The sequence below is a fragment of the Xiphophorus couchianus genome, chromosome 7 (assembly GCF_001444195.1).
Source record: "Xiphophorus couchianus chromosome 7, X_couchianus-1.0, whole genome shotgun sequence".
NCBI classification, from domain to species: domain Eukaryota; kingdom Metazoa; phylum Chordata; class Actinopteri; order Cyprinodontiformes; family Poeciliidae; genus Xiphophorus; species Xiphophorus couchianus.
The window spans coordinates 4136136-4156695 of record NC_040234.1 but is presented as its reverse complement, the minus strand read 5'-3'; the positions used below and the strand labels follow the sequence as shown (position 1 = coordinate 4156695).

Here is a 20560-nt window from a genome sequence, read left to right as displayed (position 1 = left end):
ATGGTGTGTTGTAAATTGCTTCTCATTCTTTTCAGGCTTGTTTAATCCACCAGTGTTGACAGTAAGATATTCTCTTCTGAGGCTACTGCAGGCTAAATAAATGAAACACTCGCAGTTTGTGGAATCTGCTTCAGAAAGATCAAACACAGCTACGCTAGCATCCAGTTGTCTTATGTTTTCACTTTGAAATAACAAGTTGGAATATTTACACAAGAAAAATCAGTTATGAGACCATCCACCATTCCTACCTCACGTTCAAGAAAAAAAAAAGAGATGAAAAAAAAGACAGAAAATTACTACCTTTGTCCAACGAGAGAGAACAAAAACCTAACAAAGCAGTAACAGCGCCCGGAGCCTCGGCTCTCATCATGATCCTTAAAGGTCTTTCACCTTGCTTCCTGCCATGTGTTTTCATTTCACCTGTCCTGAAGGCTTAGCAGTGCATCACCATAGCCGAGATATCTTTAAGGAACAAGTCAAGTCCAGTTGCCTTCTACTATCACATGTAGGACTGTCAGGCCCTGGATGACTGAGAATCTATTGCTTCCACTTGCAGCGCCGCTAATCAATAACCATCAGGACCATGAGATGACGGGGTGTCATTCCAGTAACAGTACTGGTTCTTCTCTTGTTTTCCCCATTACAATACAGAATATGGATGTTTTAACAGAACCTAGACCCTTCAGATTAATTGAACCATGTACAGAAGAATAGAAATCAAATCAAACATGGAGGTCAACTAAGACACACAATAAAAAGTTCTCCATTCTGCTAATCAGCTGGTTCTTGACAATCTCCAACAGATTAACGTTGACTCCGTGTATTCCGATCGTTCCTGCTGATATCCCCCTGCCGATTCACCACAGCAATGTTGACACATCAGGTGGGAATTGTCCTGGCTCGTCTCTCCTCTTCCTGGTTCGCACAATGATTGACAAACAGCGAGGGATTCACTTGTTTTTCTGTTTTGTACCAACATCCTCTCCCTCTGTCTTGCTGTCATCCTTCCATTCAGACTCTCAATCTCTTCGTCCATTCATCGTTCGTTGGCAGCCGCAGTGGGAGCTTCAGACAGCCGAGCAGAGCAACGCAGATCACGTTTACAACCTGTCTGGACGGGAACAATTTCAATCAGTTTATTCAAAGAGCACTTAATTTTATTAACTGCCTGTCTGACTGACACTTCTGCACCAGCTCAGTCCGGGTGAACGCTGGCTAAATTCACCAGTCACCCTCCAGTCCCAGTGGGACATGTCCCACGTGTCCCACATGTCCCTGGCCACGTCTGCTGAAGGGATTCATAGCCACGAGGACTAATGGGGAGGAAGGTGGAGCCGAGTTGATATTTCTGCAAAGCCGCGATAGAGTAGCTGGTAATCACACCCACGCAGCGCTGCGAGTGAACACGCCGCATAGCTTCACCACGTAGTCGCAGTGACATTTAATTAGCTGAAGCCGTGGGCCTCGGCGCTAACATTAAGCCAGTCCTCCGAGGGGAGTATGCAGGCGGGGGGGTGGAGCCTTTGGCCTCCGCTGGCTCTGCCACGATGCTAATGCTGCTAAAAACGCCGCTTTTATTGTGGCGGGACGAGCTCGCTGCTGATATCAGTCGCCGGAAGTCCGGCTGGAGATCCAAAAGGATGCTTCGTCAAAACGAGAGGCGAATTACTGAGCCAGTGTCACAGAGCAACGGAAGACTGCCCGAAGAAAGGCACCGTCATTGCTTCTTAAATGGCCTTTATGTGTCTGCAAGTGTGTGCGCGTGTGCGTGTGTGTTGAAGCAATCGAAACCAGGACACATCCATTGATCATGGAGCTGAAGTGTAATCAACAGCGTTATTGACAAATAAACTTTTTTTAAAAAGCAGGAAGACATGGATCCGACTGGAAAACTGTACGTCTGATGGAAGAGTGTGGAGAGACGGGATAGATCTGTCTGTTCATTCATGGGACAAACTAAGTGAGCCACCAGGTTCAGCAGGTTGTTAGCCGCTATGACTTCAAGAAGGTGTTTACACTGCAAAAACAAAATCCCACCATGTATTTTTGGTCTAATTTCTAGTATAAATATCTTAGTTTTATCTTATTTCAAGTCCACTAACTTACGCGTAACTTCTCAGCAAGATATAGAAACTTGTTTTAAGTAAATAATTCCTTATTTTTGATAAAGTACCACAGATTATTTCACTTATAAGGCATTTTTCCCATGTTATTAGGACTCTGCCGAATATGGTGGAGTCAGATTATTAAAATCAGCTGCACATTCAGAGCTCCACAGTGAAATTAGACTCTAATCCAAGTTAAAGCAATTTCATTTCGACACTACAGAACAGGACCAATATGATTCCTTCTCTGAAATGCGTAAACAAGGCAAAGAGGAGACTGAATGTAGCGGTCTTGATGTTTCTGCTGGCACTCAGCCCCACAACCAGGCTGTTGGTTACGGGGCTGTTTTAGGGGACAAACGAGGGAAGGAAAGAGATAGTCAGCAAGAAAGCCTCTGCTAAACGGAAATAAAAGACAAGAACGCGAGAGACGAGCAGCTGGGATCCCCGTCCCTTTCTGCAGCCGTGACAGAAACAGAACATGAAGACGGCAGGAGGAGACAGATAAAGGATGGAGGACAGCGGAGGAAGAGCTCAGAGATCAGAGAGGCTGATGGCGCATGATGAATTTTCTTCATTCTCCATCTTGGTTTTCACTTTCATCCCCTCAGAGGGCTGACCTATTCATCAAACGGACAGACCTCTACCCGGCCTGTGTGTGTCTCTGTGTGTGTGTGAGCCGTGGTTGACCAATCCATTCCAAAGTCACAAAGCATTCTGACCCACTTCCATTTGTCTGGGCTGTGTTCAGGGTGTTTCTGGCTCACGAATCCAAAACTATTCATACCCTTGGAGGATTTAAGTTTGAAGTATCGAATAATTCCAGCACCTCGATTATTAAAGGGGCGGTATTACGTGTTTTCCAGGCGCATAGTGCCATTTTACAGCACAATCAAGTAACTGTTACCTTCAGCAGTCATAAAGTGCTATTAATATCAAATATGACTTAAGAGAAATTTTACTTTGTAATTTAATGTCTTGAAAGTCGTTACAGTCAGTTTGGTCTAGACGTCTGACAACACAGAGACTCTATCTGGTGAGCATCTCAAAAGCCTTCAAACCGTTTATTGACAAGGCGCATGTGACATTTCAAACATATTTCCCATCAGTTATTGAATTCTGAACTGTCCTTTGCAATATTAATATGGTGCATACTTATATCTTATGGAAAAAAACGGATGTCCGTTTCTACTAGGCCTCTCACAATAAACAATAAATCAATCACACAATAAATTAAAATGAGTTCAATATATTCAATTTGCATGATTTAGCATTTTTCTCTTTTTCTATCAAAAACTGGATGATAATAAAAGTCTTTAGTTTGGTGCTTTAGTCTTTTGGAGGTCAGTTTTGTTTACAGACTGTTTCTGTTTATTTATTTGGGATATTTAAAACGATTGTTAAATGTTCATTAAAATGTAAGTTTATTGATCATATTGCTTGAAAATTGTCTCACAGCAACAAGATTATTTTTTATCGCAATAACTTCTGGGAGAATTTATCATCCAGTAAAATATGTTATCATGACTGGCCTAATTTCTGCATCCTACCAAATGTGATGAAAAGAGGAGAAGGAAACTGGTCAAGCCGACCATCCAGAGATGCAACATTTAAGAAAACATCCTGAAGTAACTCAAATTTGCTCCTGCATGTAATGTGTCTAATACGTCTCTTTTCAAGTCTGATTAAAGCAGCAACAATGGTTTCACTCTGCTTTAAAGATGGAAAATCTCAGACGCGCCGAGGATTACAGTTGAATGTTTTAACTGTATTAGTAATACCCGGTTTTAGATCTGCTCTTCTGATTAGTCATCTGATGCCAAATTTAGCCATTGAACCTGAAAGCAGAGATTTCCAGGGCTGAAAAAAAACAAAAAACAATTGGTTTCTATAAAGGCTTCAAATTTAAGAAAATAATCAACTGTTGACATTTAAAAGAGCAATTCAATATTTTGCCACCACATGCTGTCTTCCTCAAAGACAAAAAAAAAAAAAAAGGTTCACTGCAGTGAGAGAGAAGCCACGCTGCTCAAACTGTTTAATATGGACTCTGTGGTAAACGGCTTTTCAGCAGACCGGCCGCTCTCTCTACATTCCTCCTCGCTCCCTCTCCATTGTATCAAGCTTATCGCTCCGTACTCCACCCTGTGAATATCTGTAATTCAATCTCTCCTCCTCTTTTGTTCCCTCATCCCTCCCTCCATCGCTCTCCTGGCCCGTGGGAGATGTCGGATAAGTCCTCCGCATGTTTTGTCTAGACGATACTCAGCAGTCTTTTCAGGATTACTGGTGCACAACAACTCTGTAATAGACTGAAAAATAAAAAGCTCGCAGACGGAGGAAACCAGGGAGGGTTTTTGCTTTTCTAATACCTTAAATGTCTGTATAGTTTTTTGGGTATTTTTAAACTCCAACTTACATTAACGTCCTGTGATAAAGTCTGCCATGGTGGAACACAAAGTGGGAAATACTGGTTAGAATTGACCAAAACCATTATAGTCAATAGAAACCGTCTGTTGTTTCATTAGCAGTCGCTGTTAAGGTGCCCAAGGTATTATTTGGCAATGAAGTGCCACAGTGGACCAGTCCAATCACAGCATAATAAACCAGACGGAACGGGGAAACTCCAACAGAGTGAATGAGAAGTAGGCCAGTGTGTAGAAAGGCAAGCAGAGTTGATAAAGCTTCGGATGTCCTAATCCAACCCCGATCAAAGCTTCTTTAAAATGACTCGTATTTAAGTTTTTGAAAAATGACAGCCTAGTTTTATGTGAAGTTGCAGGACTATATTATAAGCCAAGAATATGAATTAACTGATGTCAATCTAACGATTTTCTCTAGCAGCCTTTAAGACCTTGTCCACATGTAAATGGGATTTTATTAAAAAAATCTCTGCTACATCATATTGTACATGCAGGATCGGTTTCAGAAAGGACTTCATCCACACAAACCAGCACAAATCTGCCACTGATTATTATTTTAAACATGCCAAACCCATAGGGGGCAGTGTAGCACAAAGCTAAAACCTGTCAGCCAATCAGATTGCTTCAAAATAACTATGACTTCCTGTTAGGAATTAAACATGGCGCTAGGAGGTTCCTTTGTGTGGACAGTCAGGTAGACAGGTTGAACTATTTATAAATAGCATATTAGAATATCAAGTTATTAAAATAAGACTAATTTGATTTAGAGACATGTCAAAGCTAGCATGTGGATGTGTTGGCGCATTGTTTGTCGCAGACAGTAATACGCAAAACTTTAAATCTCCATTTTGTCAGGTAGACACAAATATCTCTCAAATCTTCACTGTCCTCTGAGTTTTTATAAGTAATCTTTTTTTTAGTTGTATAAAACTGATTGTTTTTTTGTGTGTGTATGAAAGGCCAAAGCACATAAGAATGTGTTTATTTTCCCTTTTTCTATTTTCCCTTCTTTGACGTTGATGGTGATATATCCATGATCAGCCCAAGTTACCAAAATGAGGAACAGGTCATCTTATCAATGAATCACATCGAAACAGAAAATCGATATGCTAATGTTAGCATAGCAGTTAGCAATGACACAAACCAAGAAAGCTGGATTTTTATCTTCAGGTTTTAAAAAACACAAACATGAAGCGTTCTTGAGCGGTTTCTGAGGCAATACAACAGTAAGACAAAGGGAATAAATAACCTTCATCTTCAAATGTATTTTCATATTTTCAGAGTTTACTCCTGGATAGAAACAGCTTGATTCAGAGCAGCATGTTTTTTTTTGTTTTTTTTCCCTGGATAATCAGAAACAGCTTTTCACATTTTGAGGCTTGCTAATTAACTTGGCATAAGAATAGATGTTAAATGTGTGAATGGCTATCTCCTTTTCTTCAGCAACAGCATTTTGTGCATGGGACACCCACCCACATACACACACGCTTTACTCTTGGACACGACATAACAGATAGACTGAAAGACAAAGGAAGTGGAGATGGTTTCATCAGTGAGGGCCCCACCTTCTGTGCTGAGACCAGGGCTGGAAGTGAACTGGGCCACATCCACGATTTTGACAGCAAACTGCTGGCCCGTGTCCCTGTTGATGCATCTCCTCACCACGCTGAAGGGACCCCTGTGCAACACAGACGGAGAGAGAGAACAGTGAGCACATGGAAACATCTGAGTGGTCTCATTTCACACCCACAAACACACAGAGGAGCAGCCATTGGTGCCAAAAAGAAGGCTAAAGTTAGCTTAAAGTGACACTGATGAAAACATGCCAGTTTCAAAAGAGAAGACATGAATGTAACCAGTAGAAACGTAGGTAGAGTGAAGCCTCGCCTTTTTCTGTAGAGCATTCCTGTATTGTTATGAATAAAACGCAGCCAAAATTCATCAGCGTGATGCTATTCGACATGCTATTAGCCGCCATTTTCAAAGAATGCAATCCAGGAGAGGCATTCGTTTTCCTTGACAGTGATCGACTGTAACACAAAGAGCAGAAATGAAGGAGACTGTAAATGTGTTGATGGATATTAAGGTATATTTGGTGTTTGAACTATTAAAATAGGAAATAAGTGTTCTTAGAGGAAGTCTAAAGTATTTCCAAATTATAGGTATTAATGGGTGACTGCGGATCCCTGGCCTCCACGTATAACGTCAACATTTCTGAACTCGTTGGCAAAAAGAAACAAAAACTCATCCAAGTTTTTTCACCAGATTCCATTTCAAAATAAAATATGCCTAAATGAGACAGCCTTTTTTTTATTATTATTTTTAGCTTGTAGTGGTGCTAGTGCTTGGGGGAGTTCTGTGTATATCACAGAAACAGAGAAGAAGAAGAGTGAGGAATATCTGGGTCAAACAGAATCAATATTATTGCAATATTTGATTATATTAATTAGGGCTGGTCAGTTAATCAATTAAATATATTGCGATAGGCACGTAATCAATATCAACAGATAATATGTATGATAGAATGTTCAATAATTTGACTGAACGCAGATCCAGAACACCACAGCATTCTGGGAGATGTAGGCAAAGGAACGGCTTTAGCCGCTCAACCTCTAACAGCTAGCTAATTAAGATTAGTGGACTTTTTGGTAACCACAGCAACAACCTGTTGAGTAACTTCCAGAGCAGCAGTTTCAGGATTCAGGTTACCACTTCCTGTCGTCTTTTTCTTCGCATTTTGCGCCAGCGGCAACATCCGGTTTTTGATCATGCGACTCGTGTGATACGAATAAATAAATAAATTGCAGTTTTGAAAAATAAACTTATTTCAATAAGGCCAAAAACCTTGTGACAACACTTTTCGAAATTGCGGCGCTTCCATGACACAAATTTAGTTTTCAAGATGTCGAATTGCACAATAACGTGGTCAAAGGAAACATAGTGAGTGTTCAGCAGCAGACCAGAGCCACAAAGCTAACAGTGGAGAACTCGAACAATGGAGGCGCGCCTCAGCAGAGGGAGTGGAGCCTTTCTGTTAAACAGTTAAGGAGTCCACTCAGTGTCTCTAGTTTATTATCAAGTCCACAGGTTGGGGTGAAAGTACAAGCTGCAGGAAACGACCTCTGTTTCATAAAGCCCCAGGCCTCACCATGGTACTGGGCTCTCCCCGGCCTTCACGCTGCCTCAACAATGCGTGGCGATCTGAGCGTGTCAGCAAGTCAACATGTCAGCGTGTGTGGATTTAAAGATAAATGAAGCAGCTGATCTCGCCTAAGAATAGACGTGCAGGCTATCTCTGGCAGCAGCGTGCTCTTAATCCCTTCCAAGTACTTTCTATAGTTGTTTACTCTGTGACGGCGCTGCGGGTTACAAATATGATGTCTTACATGACTGACTGGCAGGTGGGGAAGCCTTCCCGCTGAGCCGCCATTAACTCACCGGATGACATACAGCAGATCATAATTTTTTTAAATAATGGAGATCATTAAGCCGTGAAACACTCGTAAAGCGCCTGCATGTTCCCGATATAGGCCGGCCGAGGCATCACGCGAGGGTCTTTATAGCTTCGTTACGGGCGAGGCTTTGGGTCTTTGGGATAGATGAGCTGCAGCAGGTTGCATTATGCTGATGTTCCATCAAGCAGTCAATTAACTTGGACACAGACCTTCAGAGTTCATCTCCGGATGGCGCTGCTGACTGGGGGAAGCGCTCAGATTCGTTTTGGAGAAGCCAACCATCAGTGCCACTTCCACTGAGGCGCAGCATAAAGCGGGTAACCTGCGTTTGACCTGATCGACAGGGGGACCCCCCGCGGAGCCAGCCGCTCCGCTTTGTTTTGCTTTATAGACGGAATCAATAACGGCGGAGCGAGATATTAAAATGCTGTGATATTTATGGGAAGCAACTGTAAGATAAAGTTATTTGTGTTACAGAAACAAATGCTGCTCTTGAAAAACATTCCCGTTTGTAATAGTCTTCATCAGGACATCAGTCCAATAATGAAGTGGGATTTGTATCACTGCACACAGTAACTGCATTTAATCATCGTTTCTCATTTAGTTCTATTTATTGGTAGTCTTATTAATCAAAGTGTGGACAAAATTTTGTAAATAATCCTGACAGCGCAGATTGTTATTATTTTTTTTTATATAATTAAATAGAATTTAGCGTAACAATGAAAATTCTTATGCTAAATGATCTGATCAATGTGCACCACTATAACTAAAGTTATTAGAATGTATTATTGTATCTAATTGACAGACGTTTGTGTTTTTGTTGGGTTCAATGTTGCTGTGTAATTACACCGTCTTTGTGTCGTACCTCATTAAAATCTATTAATTCTACCTAATAGGATTGACCAGCTGTGATTGGTCCACATTCCCACTGATCCACATGATATCTAGATTTAAATACATGTACATTATATCTAGATTTGTATATGAACACTCCATGAGGAACAACTAAGGAATAATTACTCTTAGGCCACATTAACTAAGTTATCTCTGTATCAAAAGAGGGAAAAATGGCTAAAAATGAGGCCTGACGCAAAAATCTAATCAATCGCATGATGAAACAAACTCAATCACTGCTGCTTGCATAATTTATCATTATTGTATTTTCTCTTTCTACCAAAAATTGAATGACAAAAAATGTTCAGTCTGGTGCTTCAGTCTCAACTTTTGGTTTTTTTAGGGACAAATTTTGTTTACAAAGACTTCATACTTCATTTTATTTCTTGTTTCTGTTGTTTGGTAATTTAAGATGTATACCAGTGCCAGTGCTAAATGTTCATTAAAATTTAAAGTTTGTTGATTTTTTGAGAATATGCCATTACCATTACATCACTTGAAAATGGTCTCAAAGCAACAATATTACCGTTTATCGAGATAATTTTTGGAAAAATTTATCGTCCAGCAGAATTTGTTACTGTGACAGTCCTACTAAAAACAAGTTTATTTTATGTTTGAACATTCTGGCGTCCTCCACGATTAGTGGTTGCAGATACACAGGAGGGTCCGACATGGAACAAATAGAAATGTTTGAGTCTTTATCATCAGTTTCACACTCTGGGTTATTTTTTTCTTCCGAGTCTGTGCCTCATCAGCTTTGAAACCGTCCTGTGGGCGAAGTGAAGAACGCAGCGGTTAGCCGGGCTCTCTCCAGAGGAGCAGCTTTCAACTAGCAGAGTCACAGAAACACCTCCAATGAACACATGGCCCAGCCGACCTGAAACCTCGAGTGAGTTACACATCCCGCAGCAAAGTACACTCGGCGCAACCTCGGTGCTAAATGCGAGAGTCCTGCCATTTCACAGCTAAACAAACCGTGGCGTAACGACTTGCTTGCGTCTCAAGCATCGCCAGGGCTGCTCAAGTGTGTGTGTGCGTGAGCCGGCGTGTGTGTGTGCGTGTGCAATTTCAAGTCGTCATGCACAAATGCGGACTGCTTGAGCAGATGGCGATCAAGCCAAAGCGGCTTAGCGTCACAAAGGTGAGGTGGGACTTCACACTGCCTGAAGGCTCACTTTGATTTTCCTCTGAACTCACAAGTGAAAGAGACAAAAGGAAACTTTGAAATTCTCACGGCAGAAACAAACGACCAGTACAGACATTCTGACTCACTGGCAAGTAAGCAAATAAATTATTATGTGAACCTTAAACACACTTGTTTAATTATACCATCTACCAATGTGGGAAGTTGCTCTACACTGAATGCACGATATGAGGTAAATAAATATTTAGATGAGGCATTAAAGCCAACTGAAGGATCAGAAAGTAAAGAAAGAAAGAGGGCCGCTGGTCATTTTGGTCTTGCTATTTTTCAGTTTTCTTGTTCAGCACATCAATAAAGGCTACTGGTCAAACTTAGTGGAGATTTTGTCTGCGTTCTTTTGGAAGCAATACAAGCATGCATAGTTTTATTATGGTCGTTTCCATGAAAGTATTGTGAGTGTGTGTTTTTTCATCTCATAATTCTGACGTTAACTGTACACTTTGGCGTTTCTCCAGCTCTCCGTCCAGTGATAAAGGTTCCGTTTACGGCCCGTTTCTGAGCGCAATTAACTAAGATCACCTTAGGAAGGGCGCAGAGGTGATAAATTCCACATTCACTGCTGAAAATCTTTACGTTTAGTCAGTTAATCCACTTATCCAGGGCTGACTGATTGAGGTTCAACAGCCTCCTCAACATTAGAGCTCACTGTCAGCATGAACATCTTGATGTCTGGCATCGAGACTCTACCTCCAAAACCGAGCAAAGAGCAAGAAAATAAGCTTTTTCTAAGACTGTTTCGACTCTGAAGAGTCGGGCTCCGAGGAGAACTCCATCTCTCCAGCTGAAAGATAACACCAGCGTACAAGCAATGGATCCGTCACTTTCAGGAAGTCGACAGAGAGAGGAAAAAGCAGTTCAATCAGGAAAGAGTTTCAGCTGCAAACTTTCTGGAGGCGCACAGGGTCAAAAAGAAGTCATTTGCGATGTTGGCTGAGTCCTCCGCTGCTCTGTTATCGCCTCGCACGCTGCAGTGCAGCCACTTCGCCTCCGACCCCCCCTGGCCTTCACGTCACTGCCGATGAGGGGCCGCGCTCGAGGCTGACCGCTCTGCAAATACCAGGCAGCCCTCGAGGAGAAGGGATAAAACAAGGGAGAGAACAGAGGAGAAGAGAGGCGAGAGGGGAAGCGGAATAAAAATGTTAAAAAGTCGCAAAAGAGGAATGTGGCAAAACGATCTAGAGGAAACCGAGATGGAGGAAAACAGATATGAAGGTTGGTTAGAAGTAATTTAGATGTGAAGTCATCCGGGGTAATGCTAAGTGTAACAGCACCCAGTGAGGCCTTCTTACCTTAATGACACATACAGAGGAAAATGACGTAAACACAAGCTAAGCAGGACCATGGCTTATTACTTTAGTAAAAACTCACTAAAACAAAATATTACAAGCTAAGAGGAAATTCTTAAAGATTTTTTCAATCTTTTACTACAAGCGTAGTTGTTTGGTAGCAACTACGCTTAAATTCGTATCCGACTCAGACATTTCGTCCATCAAGACACGACTCCAACTAGAAAAGACAAAGAGGGACTAGCATCTCTGTCCCTCTTCCATCCATTAGAAATGTGAGTGCTGTAGTGAGCAGCAGCACCAATGTGAGACTGTGAGCAGGGTTTCCTCCAGAGGTGGGGACTCCCTCTGTTGGACTCGAGTCATTAGTAGTAAGACTTTAGACTGGGCTTGAAAAAAATGTTCAGAGACTTGGAAATAAAAAAAGACTTGAAAGAACTTGAAATGAAAAGTTTCAGATTTGGGACTTGACTCGGGACTTGAGGACAAAGACTTGAGACTGACTTGGTCCCACCTCTAATTCATCGTCGCAAAGTAAAAGCCGCCACACCTTCAGAATGAAATATTTTTTATAGCTTTTGTGCTTTTGCACTAACCACAGTCAAAGTTTGAAGTTAATTGAAATATGATGAAACAATAAAATTGACTTTATTTTGAAAAGACAACAGCGCTGGCTCCTGGCTGTCTGGCTGAGAAGCCGGCTGCTGTGCGCTGCGTAGCACAACTAGAGAGGACAGTGTGAAGTAGAGGAAGAGAAAAAGGCTAAAGATGGAAGGTTAAGTTGAATGTGTTTTTAGTTCAAACCTGTGAAAATGACCTGAATGTTCATGTATGTTGCATTTGAACAAAAGAAAGTTAGTTCATTAACAGTTTGTCCTCATACTTAATGTTTCAGGTGCGTTTCAAAGGCTCCCTGATTGTGGTATTGAGTCAACAGCATTGTGTCACCGAGCCCCGAGACATTTAAAGTGAGTTGATGCACCAAAATTTAACACTGACACAATACTGATGGTAGCTACCAGCAGTAAACAGCATACTTTGTCTACACCGGCTCTATCTGCAAAAGTAGCCTGCGTTTAAATCAGCTCCCTGATGAAGTAGGAAACATCAGCACCGGTTCTGCCTCGGAGAACGGGGAGGTGGAGAGGAGTGGAGCGAACACGATTTGAAGCTCCGACAGCTTAAGTGGCGGAACTCGGTTTCTCTGAAGAACTCTGCTTGCACATAAAGGAGGCGCGCGGCGTCTGAATGGGCCTCAGCTGCACGCAGCCGCTCCAGCTCTGAATGGGAGTCAGCTGCACTTGGCTTGTTCCGATCGCTTCTGCTCTTCAGCCACCCGCGCTGAAAGAACAGGAAGAGGGAGAGAACGGCGGAGAGGGGAAACGAAACCAAAAGAAAACGAGTAGAAATGTGGACAGGAAGGGGAGGTGAGTAGTGTATTTTTGGAATATCTTAACGTTTATTTATAATCCAGGAACCTAATTAATTGATTTTTTTTTGTTTGTTTATTTCATTCATTTATAATTTAAAATGAATGAATGTGTCACATGTTGATGTAAACAAACGTTTTGAATGAACAGCAGTTGGATGGAAAAATGAATCTTATATTGTCTGCCTCTACTTTCAAACGTCAATTGGCTGTATCGTAAGAAACTGAGCATCACTCAACCATTGTTATAAATACATTTTTAAACCCAAAACATGGAATGTGCGTAACTATAAAAAAATATCCATAATAATAAAAAAAGATACAGAACTGTTCTACTTCATAGAATGATTTATTTGATTGAGGGGAAGTTTTATGTAAAAATCACATATTTTTTAATCTTTATATCAGGTTGATTCTCTCATCCAGAAATCCTTCAATTTCCCATATCAACCATTCAGCTGTGTGGAATCCCTGGGTGGATCTAGCACCGCCTTCTCAGAGCTAATCCTCCACTCAGCTCCTTCAGACTAGTCAGCAACAATTAGCAAACACCTGGTGGAACTGAGCATCTGCTGAGCTCATAGAAGCTACTTCTCAGTGAAACGCTGGTAAAAATGTTGTTAAAGGGTCAATAGAGGAGCTATGTTGGGGTGACTTCCTGAAGGCGGAGTTACAAAAAGAGCAGAAGTCTCTTAAAGAGACAGAGGCCCAATTTCAAGGCGCTAAATTGCAAAGTCAAATTTCTTTTAAGTCACATTTTATATATACAGCATTTTTACAACAACTGAAGGAAGTAGTTGCTTGCTTGTGCTATAAAATGATACTACATGGCTGGCAAACAAAATTCTGCCCTTTAAAAGTAAGAACTGATCCAGTCTGGATGGTTTCTGTGTAGACAGATTTGTTCCATAAACAGAAACATTCCATTTGTTTAGTTCTAACTTTATTTTGTTTTTGGTTTTTTTTTTATCTCTGATCTTCTGAAATTATTGAAACGTTTAATTAAAGGTAAAACCAGGTGAAGTAGCTCCCGGCTGGGAGGGCTGAACTGTGTGCAGGTATGTCAGATATGGGGACGAGAATTTACAGCAGCGTGAAAAGTAAATGAGCACGGCCTTCACTCCCACAGCTCGCAGAAATGAGCACATAATGAAAACGGAACAGCCTTCACTCTCTCTGCTCTGCTGCCGAGCTTACGGGCGGTGGGCAGGGCGTCATGGCGACCAACGCTGGAGGAGGATTTAGGGAAGCCTGGTGGAGAGAAGCGTGTTCTGTGGAGTCGGTGTCAGGGTAACGACGGGGAATTTACGGCAGCATCAAAAAGACTGGCTGTGCCATCTGTCCGTGGCTTTCTGTGTGTGCTGCTGTCGTAAAAGGTGAAAGGGTGATTTGCGGACCACACTCCCGTTCGACTCCGAGGGACATCAATTGCTTATATCCCCCCCCCGTTTTGTAAACGCCGTCAGCTGTGCAGGACCCGACTTCATCACTTCCACAGTCTCAGAGATCTCAGGAAGCACATGGGCAGGTCAGGTAGGTCACAGCGAGAGACACGAGGACGAGCTTGACTGCCACTTCAAATACACAAACATTATAAAACATGAAGCTTAAAGTCGCTGAGCCATGAATGTCCATTTAAAGCCCCCAACTTTAATTTGAGAATGGTACAGATGTGACACGCCCAGACAGGCTGTTGATTCAGGTGGAGACTTTGTTTACCGACTAATTTAAATCATCTTACAACAAAAGTTTGAAAGTTAAACTGGCCCGCTAAAAAATCTGGAGCGGTTGGTCTGTTCAGGAAGAGCGCAAGCTAACACAGCTGCTAATGTAGCCATGCTAATTAGCGAGCTAATGTTAGCGTCAAACACATAAACACTGAACTCTGTGGATGTGTCTGCTATATTTAGCTTCAGTCTTTCGCCACTGTGCACATTTCAACCAACACTCATTTTAATATCAAACTACTTGTGACTGAAGTAGGGTTTCAATAGTAAGTCTAAAGTCTTACTATTAATGACTCGAGTCCAACATATTGATTTTTCTCAATATGTTCCATTAAAAAAAGGGGGAAAAACAAGCATATAAATAAACCAATGGTGTGGCATAACATGAAACAGCTAACTGTTGATTCTATTGTTTGGAAAATAAATTTGATCGTATTTTACGCTTTTACTTCAAGTTTCTTATTTAATGTGAAGATACTGTATTTTTCTTCCAAGGCTGTGAGGCGGTGAGAGTCCCACACCGGCCCCATGCACACACAGCACCAGCATGCATATGGAAAAAGAAACACTGGAGAAACAGAATCTGCCAGCAAGAAAATAAAAATATAACAGACATAATCAAAGGGAACAATGAGAATGATGAGAAACAAATTAACAAAGTGATTCAGGCCCAATGCCGTCAGGAGGCATAATGAAACCTCAGCCTGGAGGATTCATTAGAGAGAATTGATGCTAAATGGACGTCATTAGCATGTTTACACCTCGCAGGGAGCCTTAGGAGAGGCGGGAGGGAGCGGGAAGAGCCCAGAGAGGAAGAAATCAGTCCAACGTTGTCCACACATTCAAACCCAACCAGGACAGGCTCCTCCAAACAAACCAGGATGGTACAGCACCTTTGTTACAGAGCTACAGCCGCCATCTGGCTGGTTGGCTCAGAGGAGCAGCAGCTCTAGGTTGACTACATCTACGCTGTATCGTGACTTCATGTAACACACTGAGGCATGGATTCCTGCTGCAAAGTGACATGGAATGATGTAGGGGTGGGAATTTATCGCATCGTTTATCGTTTATTGTGAAACATTTGTCGTTACATTAAATTCCAAGTAATGTTTAAAAAAAACTGTCCGTGTTCTTAGGATTGTTATTTTTACTATTTTCTCCACTGTTTGTTCATTAAGAATATCAAATAATATCAATAAATTTGAAAATATGATTAAATGCAGTGACTGTGTGCAGATCAGTGATACAAATCAGTCTTTATGTGACTGGTGTCCTAAAGAATCATATTACAACTGGATGTTTCTCAAGAGCAGTGTTTGTGTTTGTGGAGCTGTGACTGCTGTGAGAGTCACAACTACACAGTTACCTAAAAAATACGTAATGGTTAGTTTTCATCGTCACAAAATATCTTGATATAATTTTAAATTCATATCGCCCCATTTTGAATGGGTCCAGTTAGACAAACATTTAGTAGTTGTGAATTTAGGAATTATATATAGTTCACTGAGAAAATGTTTTCAATATTGAGCCTTTGCAACTATGTTACTCAATCACGCGAGGCGCCATGATGGACACTGAACACAGTGACTGCCATTGTTTACCACAGTTATTTTTTTCCCCAATCTGTTTGTGGCTTCTACTGGTTCGAGTTGAGCTAATCTGTCTGTGGAGGTAACAAACTAGTCAGAGCTCATAGCAGTATTTCAAAAAGTTGGAAACAACAAGCTTAGAAACTAACTCATTACATGCTGACACGCTGCTGCCAGTTGTAAAAACAAGACCAATACGCACCGTAACGACTACCCAGAAGTTAAAAAGGAACTTTTGGATAACCTTTGAGTAACGTTTCAGCTGCACAGAATCCAGAACCAGAGGGAATAACTGTCCACACATGCAATGATTCCACCAGAAGAACGATAAATTAATGCTAAAAAAAAAGAAGAACGAAAACAAATCAGACTCAGTGTAGCAAAGCTACTCCAACATGCTGCCACCAGGAGCAATGCGGCTCTAGAAATCTACTTAATCAAACCGGATGTAACAAAATGTGCAGATATGCAAAATTACACCAAAACTAATCAAGGCTTTTACAGAAATGATTTCATATGTCGGTTTTCTATGGACGCCGAGAGCGAATGTTTTCCACATTTACTTTTGCTCGATGGTTTAACGAGTTCATTTCCCGATGGTTCGAGATGAACCAGATTCCTGATTAGATGAACCAGATTCCACCCTTCAAATGCATGCCACTGTGGTATGCATTTTGATTTAACACACACTCTAGTCATCAACAAACCTTGTTTTCTCAAGATTAACCCGTTCTCTTGAGAAAACGAGAAATTAACTCATCTCGAGAAAATGGGATATTAACTTGTGTCGAGAAAACCGGAAACGAATTAATCTGGAGACTGAAAATGAACTCTTAATCTTGAGAGAACCCGTTGAGAAAAAGTCTATGCAGAAAAAGTCCCATCTTGGTTTCCGTAGTTTTCAGTTCACTTGCAAGTGTTTATTTGGTCATTCAGACCATGCTAGGCTAACGACTAGCCCGCCGATTGCTTATGAGCAAAGTGGATTAAAGTGAACACGTGAAAAGGATTTGGCTGAATGAATTCACAGCAATAAGTCCAAACAATGAGGTGAGGCAGCCAGGAGAAAACCTGGTACCTGATGAAAGAACCACAGCGCTACATCCTCAGAGGAACACCAACACTTCTGCAGCATTTCACTGCAGTCTGCCACTAATAAGAGACGAATGGACGGCTGACCAACTGAGCTTGCCATCCTTCCTCCCCGGAAAAGTCAGAGCGGTCAGCTTTGATGCGCCAGGAATTGTTAAACAGCATTTAATTGACAGCTTTTTGACATCTCGGACTGGCGACGCCTCATTCTCTTCCTCTCTCTCGCTAACGCAGAACACACACACATTGATTCAGCGGCTGACAGTGAAGCTTCAATCAGCTTTCACTCAACGGCCGTCCGAGCTTTTGCCTGGTTTATGAAGGGAAGTTGTGGTAAAAGGAGCAAAAAGCGAACACAGTTCAGCAGCTCATACAAATGAAACCTGGTGTTTTAGGAAGGCAAATGCAGGAGTCTGCAGTCCCTAAAGCAACCCAGAAAACACCGGGACAGGTTTTCTGCACAGTCATTCCAAACGGGAAGCTCATGCTGACCGGAACAGTCAGTCCCAGTGTTTGAAACGTGATGGATGGACGAACTCTGGCTGCGTTCACACAGCAGGAAAATGTGACTCAAATACGCTTATTTTATCCCGAATTGTTTTGAGATAAACTATTCGGGATATTTGTTTTTTTTTTTTTTACAAATATCCTTCCTACTCGTTTTTACCAGAAGTAGCATCCATAACAACATGACTCGTGTGATGCAAGAAAAGTGTTTCCATTGCAGTTTTGCGAAATACATCCATCCTGATACAGATGGAAAAAAAACACCTCATCCTAGTGAAAAATGTTATCGAAAAACGTGAGGTTTTTTTTTTATTGTTTCCATTTAGCAAATTTATTTAGGTACTTTCAATTTTTGTAATTTTATGGTCAATGGAAACACAGCTGCTGTTGAATTATCCCATCGCACGTGTTGTAATAATTAGCAAAGCCAGCAGCATGGATTTGATTCCTGCTAACGTCGCGCTAACAGTCTGCAGCAGAAAACTCCGTTAGCATCTCCTTCATTCCTGTCAGTACTGCTGGAGAGGAAGCAAACTCTTCTTCTGTCTTTATAACGTTGTTCATCAGTTTTAGATTTGTTATTGAGATTTTATGTGGCAGACCAACACAAAGCAGCGAAGAATTGTTTTTGTGCACGTGTCAAACTCAAGGCCCCAGGGGCCAAACCCTCTAGACTCGAGATTACCTCAATAAGACCCTAAGGTTTTTCACAAATCCTCAAAATTTATACAAAATCAACAGATTCCCAAATTGTTTCTGATGTTACTGCAACATTTTCTCAAAATTGGTCAAAAACATTGGGTTTAATTGACAGCTGGCGTTGTAGTCTGTGATTGATACAGCGAGTACTAAAAAGTCACATTTAACATCACACATTAGCGCAAATGTCATAAAAAATGTCTTACAAATATGTGTAAATTAGCATCACAAAATATGTGATTTCAAAAAAGCCACAAAAGCAATCAAAATCCTAGAAGGACTGCTATTTATGAATATTTTAACAGATAAATGGGTTTTATCAATGTAGTCTAGCACAACCGGCCCTTTAAGAACAGTCAGGTTTTTGATTAGGCCCAAAATGAAACTAAGTTCGACACCCCTGGTTTAACAGAAGGATAAAGATGTCTGGTTTTCGCCCAATGCTTGCGTCTTTGCAGGTTTACAGTTGTGCCTCACTGACTATCCGAGTCTCCGTGTGGCAGCTGGCTGCATGCGCACGCGTACCGATGTATTCCACCAAAGATCCCTGTAAATGGATCCACATTTGGTAGAAAGTCAGATAAACTTTTATCATTTTTTTACCCTGACAGTCAGAAAGAGTTTTGGTGAGTGTGCGGACCAGAACAACAAGTAATCAAATGTTTTCAATCGGCCACGCTTGGCAGGGAATGAAAGGAGGCCGTAACAACGAATCAGGAAATTGCGGCCATCCGTCTACACCTTCTTTTAACAGCTAATTGCGCCGCTGCTATTTTCTCCTCGGCGGTCCCTCTCTGCATCTGGCCGTCTCTGAATTCATGCTGTCACCCCCTCAAATCTCTCTTTCTCTCTCTCTCCCAGGCATAGCGGTTATGTAAGGAGGCACAGCTAGGCTGCTTATTTACGCTCCCATGAGGATTAGGCAGAAGCCTGGACATGCCAGCACCTGCAAGACTCACTGACAGTCCACACACGCACACACACACACACACACACACACACACACACACACACATGGGGCTACCGCACAGTTGACAGACTTTCTCTAAAACGTCTCGCAGAACAGCCGTTCAGATTGTGAGCTCTGATGGACTCATGCTGGATCACACCACTGAGTTCTGACATAAAATAGATGCTCAGACCAGAAGTCTGCCTCACAACCCGCTAAGGTGTTCAGGCTCTGGTGAGAAACCAGCAGCTGAAAGGAGCGTGGACGTCGGCGCATATCAACGAGATCGACCTTAACGTCACGTCTGGGTGCCTTGTCCGGTTTCTCTGTTGTAATGAAGATGCTTGCGGTGCCGTTGGTTTGCTGAACACATCCAGTCTTTGGGGTTTTTTGTGACCAACTCGGCCAGACCTCTGTGTGCAAAGCGCAGTGATGCGGTAGAAATGAGAAACACACAGTAAGTCAGTCCACAAACCCCAGTTTTCGACCGTATCCAAACCAGTCGACGTTACTGGTCTCACTTCTGTCCTGCTGGTCTTTCCCTTCATTCTTCTCAACAGCCTTTTATCATATCCAACACTTTTCTCCACCCATTCCAACCTGTCACAATAACAAATGTTGCTGGACAATGAATTGTCCCAGAAATGATTGTGATAAACAATAATTTTGCTGTTTTAAGGCCATTTTCAAGTAACATAACAGTAATAATGGCAAGGACACATTCTCAAGGATCAATAAACTTTAAATTCTGATGAACATTTAAACTGGAATTGAAAGACGTTTGGGACATCCGCGATAATTAAAGAAAACAACAAAAACAAACAAAATAGAAGGACTGAACTGTCCTTCAAAGAAAAGACTTGTTGAAACCAGGGCACCGGACTGAAGCCTTTTCTCATCCAGTAGGAAGAGAGAGAGAAACAAAAACAATCACGCAAATGGAAACGGATGAGGTCGTTTTAAATTATCATATGATTATTTGATTTATTGCGACAGGCCTAGAAATAACACATTAGGATCATTGCTGCAATATTGGAGGAGCGCTGCATAAAGACCATAGCAGGGGCCCATATGTGAAGCATGTTATATTTCTCAACCCGTGGTGGACTGGCTCCAATGGAAAAATCACGTTTTGTGTGTCACAGTGAGACAGAGATGAAAAATACAGTAGTTTCAATAAGGCAAATCTTCAACTGCAATT

The 20560-nt window shown here is 41.7% G+C and overlaps 1 protein-coding gene across 11 annotated transcripts in view; it reads right to left on the bottom strand.

Moving 5' to 3' along the window:
* Positions 1-20560, bottom strand: part of caska (calcium/calmodulin-dependent serine protein kinase a) — a 145532-nt gene that overhangs the window by 85015 nt on the left and 39957 nt on the right. For all 11 annotated transcript variants that reach the window (XM_028022160.1, XM_028022161.1, XM_028022163.1 and 8 more), the window contains exon 2: positions 6094-6206. In XM_028022160.1, coding sequence (XP_027877961.1) covers positions 6094-6206 — 113 coding nt within the window. The remainder of the gene's footprint in view (positions 1-6093; positions 6207-20560) is intronic.